Below are 11,319 nucleotides of genomic sequence, written 5' to 3' on the forward strand. Positions count from 1 at the left end.
GCCTATGCTACGAGTGGAGCAGGGGTGCATAGCCCATGCATTCCTGCCTACACCAGGCTGTAATGGCAATTCCCTCCCAGGGACCTGGAGTGTGAGGGGGAGGAATAGGGCTGGATGTGAGACAGAGAGGAAAGAATAAGGAGTGGACCAGCTATAGAGATTCAATGCTTGATGCCCCATTGCATTACTCCCTTTTTACTGTATTCCCAAGGCATCAACCTCCATAGCAGGGTTTGATCCAGAGATTGACAATCATTCCTGTAAAGTAGTAGATAAAGTTCCTGCCCCCCAAAAAACCCCTCTCTTAATGTAAGTATTCCAGTAGTACACAGGAAGCACCAATCAGGATTGAGCCACTACTGGCCCAGTTGCTGTACAGATAGTTGGCAAATTTTTCAAGGTTGTCTTATACTCTAAGACTAGCTACAAATGGCTGTAACAAACAATTAGAAGGGACGGGGAGGGAGGAAAACTAACAAAAATGTACATTGATATAAGCCAGCTATACATGCAGATACATGGTTCCAAGTTGGTCCATTTACTTTATTATAAAAATACAAAAAAATATAAGATACGTAAACATCAGGTAAAACTCATCTACCTAGTCATTAGCATTTGGCAGTTTCCTATAAGTATCACAAGATAACCGGATCTTGAAGGAGGATTTGAAGAACAGGGTCTTGGGTTTACTGACAAGTTCAGAAAGGGTGTTCCACGTAAAAGGAAGTCATTTGGAAAAAGCAGACAAGTAACCATTGGAGAACAGCATTATTGGCAGAGCAGACTGAAAGTAGAAAAGAAGGGCTGGACTGAGTTAGAAAGGGCCTTACAGGTATGGACCAGACACTTATATTTGATGTGATAAAGAAGTGGAAGCTAGTGGAGGGATTTAAGGAAGGGGGTAATATGGTCAGGATGACAGGGCAGAAACTATTCTGTTCAAAACCCTACTCACTAGATGTGAGGGAAATGAGATGAACATCAAGAAGGCTACCACAGAGGAGGCTACCTGAGGCCTATGACTAGGGATAAAATTTCTCCACTGTCCATGCACAGGTACATACACACTTACAGTTAACTAGGCAGATGCAAGAACTCAAAAAATATTCCTTTCTTCATGGGCATTTCTATAGTGCTCATATCATAGTATCAAAGTACTTCACAAACAATTAATTTGTTCTTCACAACACATCTGTGAAAGCAGGTGATGGTATTTACCACCATTTTACAGATGGGAAACTGAGGAGAGAATAAGGCCAAAATTATTAAGTGCCCACTAAGTTTGGGTGGCTAACTTAAGATAGCAGGGCCTGATTTTTTCATAGTTCTTGGCACTTTTACAACACTAATTGACTTTAGTTACAGCTGTGAGCTCTCAGCACTTCTGCAAATCTGGCCCCATGCCTCTCATCAAAACCCAGAACACGAGGAACACAATCAGTGACCAGCTGTGAAAATGTAAACGACTTGCCCATCATAGATTAATTCTATAGCAGAGAATAAAATACAGTTAGCCAGAGCAGCATTCAACTGTCTCAATCATGAGACACTCCTCTTTTCCTGCAATCCCTTGCTTCATTTACTATGTATATTTTGACTTCTGCCATAAATGAGGCAAGAGGCCTACAGACAACAGCTTCACTCACTACATAACCCTGATTCATGTCCAGTGGAGCAACAATTTTTTATACTGATTGAGGCAGGGGCCCTGTGGAAAAAAATAGTATTTAGTTACATGATTGCATTCTATCATAGTGCATGTGTACGGGAACTGAATCAAGGTTACATCCAACACTCTCCAACTGAAGCAACATATACCATTCATCCAACAATCACTTCACTATGTACAAATGACCATGTAGAAATAGTATTTTAATTATTTTGGAAAATGGACAGGTTTCAGTCTCCACTGGAGACCAATTCAAATGGAGATTTTGATATATACTGTGTAGTAAGCCCAAGCCAGATTTCTGATTGCAAAAGACACATCCTGGAACAAGGCTCTGTGGAGGTGGCTGATGAATATTCTTTAGACATAGCTGTGGAGAAGATAATAAGGCATATTTTTTTATACATTAAACTGTTGTTCTCTGAATTGGTCCTGTATACAGCCATCCCTAGCAATAATGGAAAAACAAATTTTGAATGACAGATTTTGTAAGTGGCACAAACATATAATGAACATGACATTTTTTAATGTGGATAAAAATATTTTAGTCCCTTTTCTGCAAATTTTATTGTTAGAGCTAGCAATCAAATGCTCAGTCAAAACTTCGTTTCTGGTCTCTATTTCTGAATCTGTTTCTATTAAAGCTGCCACCTCGCCTCCCATTCCTGGAGTCGTAGAAGCCTCTGCCTCCTTCTCGCTGGGTTTCTGCCAACTCAGGTAATTGAGTTGCCACAGTCAGATGCCAGTGTTTTGAATCCTGCCATTTTCCCTGGTAAAAACAAAGTTAAATACTGTATGTATTTGAATTTTATACATGTAAGAACTTGACATGCAGACAAAACTTGCAAGAAAGCAAACCGTACATTTTACAGCTTTATAAAATTGTGCAACTGCAAAATTGAGCACAAACAAGGAAAAACTACTTAGTAGCAAATACAAACTAGTATTTAAAAATAACTAAAAAGTTTGGACTGGAATTAAAAATAAAATATGAAGCATAGGAAACATCTGATTCCAGATTTTGTGAAAACAAACAGTTCTGAGTTAAACAAATCACAAACCTCTAGGTCTCAATTATAGAAATGAAAGTGTACATAAAGACAGCCACTTAATGTACACATGAAATAAATAATACAAGTACATGGCATCAAGGAACGCTTGGGGTCCTACAAAGTAGAGGTTCCCATTTTGAGGACTCTGGACCACTACTAGTCAGGCACTGGAGAAACCGGAGATAGTTCTATTGCCTTGAGTGTAGATCCAGCCAGGAATGGATGCCTCAGCATGAAGTGGGAGCTGCTAGTAAGGAGTTATAGAGCAGCCTCAAAAGTAGAGGCGGCATCTCTTCCCCCTCTCCTGAAACAGGAGTGAAGCTATAAAGGGAGCTGGAAGAGCCACCAACACCCTCAAGACCCACCTCTGGACCAGGACCTGCCACCACTTTAGGACTCTAGTCTGAGTCAATGCTGGGGTTGGGAGTAGGAAAGCACTGGGGGCACAATCCTGAATGAAGGTAGGAAGACTAGGGGACCTCTGCATGGGGCAAGAAATGGCTGGAGTGGGAACCCTAAAAATTGGAAAACCAGGCCCCCAAAGGAGCAATAATTACAGTAGATTTGATTGTCAGGAATTTGTTTTTGGAGAAGAGCAAGAAAAACCTGAGTTGCAATTAGGGAAAATTGTCTAAGTTGTTGAACTGGAAGGATTGAGAGAATTCCATTTTGGTTTGTGAAAAACATTGTGGGGCAATAGGTAGAAGTGGGAAGGAAATGAATATAAGTTCAAGTGATGAGAACCAATTCTGACAAAAGGAAAACTGGATTTAGAAATCATTTGTGGAGGAAATCCATTTTGATTTGGGGCAAAAAGAAGTTATGACAGGGAACTGCTTTTGATGTAATGGTGAGAACTGGTTCTGGCTACGGAGTTCAGTCTGCCAGCAGTGACAGGGAGGGGAGGGGATCCACAAGATGGTCCACACTATGAAAATGTTTGGGAACCCCTACCATAAATTAAGAATTACTGAAATAAAGAGAATACCTGTATTTGTCTAAGATCCACTGCAGGAATATCAAAACACACACCCTAAAAAAAAAAAAAAAAAAAGTTTCAAGTGGATACCAGAAAATCTAGATCTTGTAATCCATAGTTTCAGGTAACACTGAAGTATTTGTTAAGGTACACAACCTTTAGGGAATAGAGACATAGTTTAATGAAAGGGATCTGTGAACTTTTACTTTCTGAAGTCAAGTTTAACTTGCTTAATATTTGGGAGCTAAAGCAATTTTACCGTTGGAAAAAACCTGACACATGGAGCAGCACAATGTTTTGCACACCTATAGTGCCTTTCATACAAGATCTCAAACTATTTCACAGGCATTAAGCAGTTCAGCACACCGGCTTTTACATCCTGTTCTTCACCAATTCTTCCCTAGATAACATTTTCTCTTTCCTGCAGAGCCACTTCTTTCCATACATATTTTCTTACTTCTCACCAATATTATTCTTCCTTTCCTAAATTGTTGTCCACTGTCTCTTGTGGCTCTGATTGTCAATTCTTTTCAACAAGGAACATTTGATCTAAGCAGACAGATGTATACGTTTACTGTGGATTTAAATAATCAAATGTAGAATGTAAACTTCATTAAATGTTTATTTCAGTCAGGGAAGAAAGGATCCTAAAACAGTAGGTCACAAGATCAGTGAAGGCAACACCACAAATACTATCACAAAAATTCACACTTTACAAAGACAAAGAACTAGAGCAGAGGTCCCCAAACTGTGGGGTGCGCCCCCCATGGGGGGGCACATGGAGAACTGTTCAGTGGGGGCATGGCTGGGGCACAGGCCAGCCCCCATGCAAGGCAGGGAGGAAGCACCACCCAACTCTGCTCCCGGCCACGCCCTCACCTGTGGCCCCAGTCTCCTTACCCATCAGCGTCCGTCCCATTCCCCCCCCTTTCCCCAGAGTCGCAGCTCCGCTCTTGCCCTGGCTGGGGGGGGGGGGGGAGAGGAAGGGGGACAGATGAAGTAAGGGGGGGTGACCCTGAAAAGTTTGGGGACACTGAACTAGAGCAATCCAGTTTAGAATTGACAGTAGAAAGGTCTAGTGCCATAAGTGTCCTGAAAAGGGATTTTAGAACTGGAAATTACTTACCAAGAAAAAATAGTTGGTGAACTATGTATGAAATTCTGACAATATTCAGAAGCCCTGCCTTCTGAAAGTTAATATTTCCTTCAAAATATGACTCCATACTTATCTCAGGAGTCAGTAGGAGAGGATTTTTCTTTAAAAACCAGTTTCTAAATGCCAATGCATTATCATACAACTGTATTCTAAAGGCTGAATGGAAAGGTGATGTTAAGCCAAGAAAGACTTATGAAAATGAAAAAAATATATAGTGATTTGGTCTATAAAATTTTATTCTTCCTTGAAGTCAATCTTTATAAATGGATCAGCCTACAAAAAGTTGGTTCTATACCTACTGTGACAAAGTTCCTCCTCTACCTTGGTGGGTCCTGCGCTTATTGGCGGATTTGCTCGCTTCACAGATTCACCCTGTGGGTCAGGAAACAGTCCAGAGACCTTCCCCTCTGATAGAAGCTACAGTCCAGGTCAATTCCTCTGTGTTTGATCAGGAGTTGGGAGGTTTGGGGGGGAACCCAGGCCCGCCCTCTACTCCGGGTTCCAGCCCAGGGCCCTGTGTACTGCCGCTGTCTAGAGTGCCTCCTGGTACAGTTGCACAACAGCTACAACTCTCTGGGCTATTTCCTCATGGCCTCCTCCCAACACCTTCTTTGTCCTCACCACCGGACCTTCCTCCTGATGTCTGATAATGCTGGTACTTCTCAGTCCTCCAGCAGTATGCCTACTCACTCTCAGCTTCTTGCACACCTCTTGCTCCCAGTTCCTCACACACACTTCCTCTCCTCTGGCTTCCTGGCTCCTCCTGGCTTGACTGGAGTGAGCCCTTTTATAGCAGCAGAGAGGCCTTAATTAGAGTCAGGTGCTTAACTGCCTCACCTGACTCTTAGCAGGTTAATTGGAGTCAGGTGGTCTATTAGCCTGGAGCAGCCCCTGCTCTGGTCACTCAGGGAACAGAAAACTGCTTATCCAGTGGCCAGTATGTCTCCCTTCTACTACTCTGCTGTTCCCAACTGGTCTGGGTCTATCACACTACCCAAGTCATCCTCACAATTTGTGGCTTTACAATATTTTCCTTTCAAAAAAGTGCTTCTCCCCTATTGCTGTGTGACCCCTACACATAGGGGAAATTGTTTATAAAGATGAAATGGTAAAAATGCCTACTTGCTCTACAGCGTTATCAAGCACACAAAGTAAACCTGAAGAGATTAAAAAAAAGTTTCTCTAGTCTTTCAATTTTAGGTGTTACTTTTAATAAAAGATTGACAGAAGCGTGATACCAAAATTGACAGCATCCCTTCAATAAAAGCCATTTATCTGACATTTACTATGAGCACTAAGCACAATGCCAGTGTCCATAGGCACTGACTTCCTCTCTACCTGGGGGGTTCTTTATCCCACCCTCTGAACAAGCCCACCCCACCCCTTCCTCCAAGCCCCCACCCCAGACTCCACCCCCACTCTGCCCTTCCCCATCTCTTTCCCCGAGCACGCCCCATCCCTGCTCCTCTGCCTCCCTCCTGTGCCTCCTGCATTCCCCGGAACAGCTACTCTGTGGAGTACAGGAGGCGCTTGGAGGGAGGAATTGATCAGCGGGGCCACCGGTGGACAGGAGGCGCTGAGCTTGGCTACCTGTGCGTGCTAAGCACGCACTAATTTTTTTCCATGGGTGCTCCAGCCCTGAAGCACCCATGGAGTCTGCACCTATGCCAGTGTCCACTACATTTAGTGGTTTACCTGTTTGGATATTTACATTAAAAATTAAATTAAGCCCCTCCCTCAACATTTCAGTTCAACAGAGTATCTTGTTCCACTATAGTGACCCCACTGACCATAAACTGCTGCATTATTAGATCAAAGATTACTATGTCCAGCCCCTCCTCAACCAGAGAAAGGGTGACTTGACAATCAGGCCTCGAACTGTAGAGGGAATAAGTCTCTCCTGCCTTTTAAGAAGACACATCTACAAACTTAAGACTATAATAACCAAAACTATAAAGACTGATCGTTGCATCTTACCATTTTTCCCTTGAGAAGACACATTCTGTTCACTTTCCTATCAATTTCATCACCCAGCTGTTCTCTTAGTCCTCGCCAGGCATAGCTTATGTTGTTTATCTCTTCTGAGCATTGCAATGTCATTGTTACAAATCCCTGAAGGATAAAAAGGCAGTACATGCTCACAGTAAAAAAGAATAACCTCAATACATTCCCTGAATACTGATCAGCATGCATCCAATGAATTTGCATATTTAGAATTTATAAAAGGTTATTAGATGGCAAATATGTAGATTTGAAGACAAACAGACAGTGGATAGACATGACATTTTGGCGCATTAATACATATGTAACACTTCCAGCTTCACTATCACGTCTGTAAAGTTTGTATTGCCAGAAGCAATGCAAAGAGGCTGTTGAATGTAAGGAAAGTGAAAGATTATGTATAAAAAACCTGCAATAGTAATATCTTTTGTATATTTTATATTGAAATAAAAAAAACCCACACACTCAATGAGCAGCTCAAGGCACCTCTGACAGAATTAAATACACAGTCCAATTAAAATGGCAGATGATCCACACCTTAACAGAGTCAATACAACCCCACTAAACATCCCCTTCTCACAAAGCCTTAATTTCCCCAAATAATTCCACACTTGAATCAAGCAAGCCTCAAATGTCCACTCAAGTCAGTTTTGTAGCATGTCCCCAAAGATATAGCATGTGCTATTTTGGGCCAAAGAGGGATGTGAACTCCAAAGTCAAAGGACAGTCAGCAGCTACCAGGAGCTGACTCAAATGCCAGGATAGCTCAATTAGGTGATGGCAATTGTGGTAGTATTGCATAGGGAGATAGATGGTTCCCAAGTAGGCAGATGAGGTATTTAGGGCTTTATAGTCACAACCAATATCTGAAATTCCAGCTGGAAACTAAGTCAGCCAATGCAGATTCCAGAGCATTAGAACTATGTGCTCACAGCAAGACACTCACTTAAGTGTGTGGCTGCCTTTTACCCCAGTTTCAGGCTATGTTTATACCAGCAGCGCTTTATTGGAATGCTATACCAATCAAGCACTCCTAATGCAGACACAGCTATACTGGCAAACTTGAGTTTTGTACCATAGCTTTTCTGGTAAAAGTCCAGCTTTGCAAGTATAGCTGCATTTACACTAGGGACTTCTGATGGCACAGTTATGTCAGTCAGGGATCACACCTATTCACACCCCTGACCAACACAGCTATGCCAGCAGAAGTCTGTAGTATAGACATAGCCTTAGTTTGAGTTGTTTAAGGTGTAGCCCTACAAAGCACAGTGCTGCAGTCTCATCAGTAGTAAGATGTGCATCTGAGTAAAAGCATCAGCCTCCTGATTAGACCCAGATGGGCCCAGCCACTGCTATTGTAGGCTCATGTAATAGCAGCTGGAAGTGTAAGACGACCTTCATAGCAAACTTGATTTGCCAATCACTCAGAGGGGTCAATATAATCTGCACCATAACCCCTGGTTACTTCCCCCAACCTCTGATTACCTCAGTTTTCTCTGGATTGAGGTTCACTTTCATCCAGGCCCTAATCACTACTATATAAAAAAAAAACCCTAACTGCACCCCTTGGGTTAGATGACTGAGTGAGAAAGAGCACACGTGTGCTGAAAGCACTTACATCCAGGCCCCCTTCCATGACCTTTTAACACCAATAAACAGGAAGGTAGTAAGATGGGATCTCTGCAGCAGAAGTTACAGGAAACTATGCTGGGATCTATGAAGAAAGAATGAAGCCAACTCATGGCAGCCCTGTGTCTGCAATCAAGTCTACACCTCAATTAAAATATCTAATGCAGCTGATCTAGTAAGTCAGCAGATACCTGATCTTTATCCATGGCTAGGAGGAACACCACCACTGAAATTTCAACGCTATGACCAAGTTCAAAACCAGGACAATGACAAGAATCCAGAAGATCTAAGCTATCTAGATTCAGAGTTCTCACCAAAGTATTTTCCATAATAAAAGTTTAGAAAAGGGATTGTAATTGGGTCAGATAGTTACCATTAAATAATGGTTGGAACAAAGCTTGTGCACATAATGTGAGTGTTCAGCATTCTACCTTTCTTAGAGGAAATTACAGTCTCTACTGACAAAGGACCCCAAACTTCCTCTATATGTAAACTACCTGTACTAATCAGCTATTTCTATTCCATGAATGGGGAATTACAAGCAGTTCATGCTAGTGTCAAAAGTCAGTCTTACTATGGGAGAACAAGCTTGTCTATAACCACCAAATGTGTTCATGAAATTATATTTCTTCTAGTTAGACTGTAGCTTCATGTAAATTGAGAGACATGTAAATTATACCAAACATGCTCACATTCAGATATTTGAAATCCAAGATTTCGACAAAAATAAACTAAATATTCTTACCACATCTGAGTTGAGCAAGGAACGCTGTTCAATGGAAGTAGCCCCAGAAATATGGGCTAGTGCTGCAGCCAGAGCTTCAATTGCCCCCTTTTCCTCTATTAGCCACTGAGCTGACTCTTTGAAATAGTCAATGGCAGTTTGAGGAACAGAATCCAAACACCTAAGTATTTAAAAGCAAGAACGTTACTTGGCAAAAGGCAAATTTAGACACTGGAATCTGGGAGCTATGGGACAGATGAGAAATTGCAAGAGACCCAAACTTAATCAACTGATATCCGTGAACAATTTATTTCATGGTCATCTGAGACAAATGTATGGCAAGAGACGATCCAAAAAGTTATTATAAATGAGAATGATGTGATGACAAGATCAAGGGTCACTGAACCTACCTGATGGCATCTTTGCTGGAAGCCTTTATTATATCTGTTGCAGTAGGAACACCTACACGCTTAAATGTAATTCCCTGCAATTAAGAGAAAATGGAAGAGTAGGAAGTTTACAGACTGTTCAGAACTGTATTATAGCCAACTAATGCTGGAATTCAGTTCAATAAGCATTTACCCTTAAATTTCCTTTGCCTATAGTTGAAAAAACTATATATTGCGCACATTTTCTATAAAGCACTCTGACACAGAGGTTAGCCTGGCCTTAAGTTTCCTATGTGAATTCCTTGGACTAAACATGCTTAGAACCTAATTGAGGAGACACTTGGGTTAAAATTCATATTTAGAGAGACAGGATGTCCTACTGTACTAGTAACAATTTAGATTGCCAAAATGAGTATTTTAATTATTTGTCACTATTTCTATAGCTTCCCCTCCCCCCATTTCACTCAGCTTACCCACGAAAATTGGCTAGTCTATTTCACTTTTTTTCCAGTCAATTTAATTTATTTCACTCATTTTCAAGGATGCCGCAATGTTTGGTTAGCGTGACTATAGGGAAATGATGTTCCTTGAAAAGAAGGAAACTATTTCCCCTGGAAGCTTTTTAAAAATGTGTGTTTCTGTTGAATCTAAACTGAGCAGGCACCCTCCTTTGAACATAATTTCATCAAGTGGCACTGACATACAAAAATTCTCAAGTCCATCACTATTAGGGTGATTTAATCAAATGTTCTCTTTACTTAAACACGGTTAAAGGAAAAATGGCATTCAAGAGCTGGGTTTTTATTTTTAAAGGGCAAATAGAATAGTTATTAACACCATATTCTAGCTTTATTTAAAAAAGTTTGTCTTAACTACATATCTCAGGTTCTGTTAGCTGTTTAAGGAAGGTAATCACCTCACATTGTCAGTATGCAAGAACTAAAAGCAATGCCAAGTGTTTCTTGCATGAGCACACAAATATAAATTTCTTTACCAGTCAATAAAGACTGATTTTGATATCAAAATCACCTATTTCATCTCTAACTACTCGCTTTGTCTATTTTGAAATCCTCATGAAAAGATTCCCCATGAACAAAAACAGAAGTTCTAAACAAAATTGTAAATTAAAATAAGTCAAACTTAAAATTTACTTTAGTGAAGTATATGCTATTACACAGCCTTTATGTTAAAGAGTTTCACCCTTAACTCAGCAGATATGTCTGCACTGAAGAAAAAAAAAAGTCAGTTCTTCACTTAGAAGCTAACTTAGGTTAGCCAAACCTGGGTTTAAATTTCAGTGAAGACACAACAGGATGGCATTTAACTTGGGTTGGCAGCTTGAGTTCAATCCCAGGCTCTCATTGTCTTGAACCCAAGCTGCTACCTCAATTAAAAGCCAAGTTGTGTTTTCACTACAATTTAAACTCAAGTTAGCTAATTCGGGCCAGATAACCTGAATTGAGAACACATGTTTTTTGCAATGTAGACATAAACTAAGTGGTCAGAATCTTGTGAAACTTGAAACAAAAGCATAACATTTACCGTATATACTCGTTCATTAGTCCGTTCGTTTATAAGCCAACCCTCCAAGATGATTAGGTAAAAATAGCAAAAACGTATGACCCTTTCATAAGCTGACCCTATATTTCAGGGGTTGGCAAACTTTGGGTCCTGGCCCATTAGGGTAAGCCGCTAGTGGGCCTGGACGTTTTGTTTACCT

At 41.0% G+C, this 11,319-nt stretch overlaps 1 protein-coding gene across 1 annotated transcript in view; it reads right to left on the reverse strand.

The window, feature by feature from the left end:
• Positions 1–576: 576 nt before the first annotated feature.
• Positions 577–11,319, reverse strand: part of LOC112105364 (nucleolar RNA helicase 2-like) — a 34,138-nt gene continuing 23,395 nt past the window's right edge. Inside the window, exons 11-15 of the mRNA XM_026651007.2 lie at positions 9,621–9,694; positions 9,232–9,391; positions 6,834–6,968; positions 3,710–3,754; positions 577–2,438 (exon numbers count right to left, since the gene is read on the reverse strand). Of these exons, the coding sequence (XP_026506792.1) occupies positions 2,262–2,438; positions 3,710–3,754; positions 6,834–6,968; positions 9,232–9,391; positions 9,621–9,694 (591 nt within the window). The 3' untranslated portion in view covers positions 577–2,261. The remainder of the gene's footprint in view (positions 2,439–3,709; positions 3,755–6,833; positions 6,969–9,231; positions 9,392–9,620; positions 9,695–11,319) is intronic.

The sequence above is a fragment of the Terrapene carolina genome, unplaced genomic scaffold, assembly GCF_002925995.2.
Source record: "Terrapene carolina triunguis isolate 2854851 unplaced genomic scaffold, T_m_triunguis-2.0 Scaffold95, whole genome shotgun sequence".
Taxonomy (NCBI): Eukaryota; Metazoa; Chordata; order Testudines; family Emydidae; genus Terrapene; species Terrapene triunguis.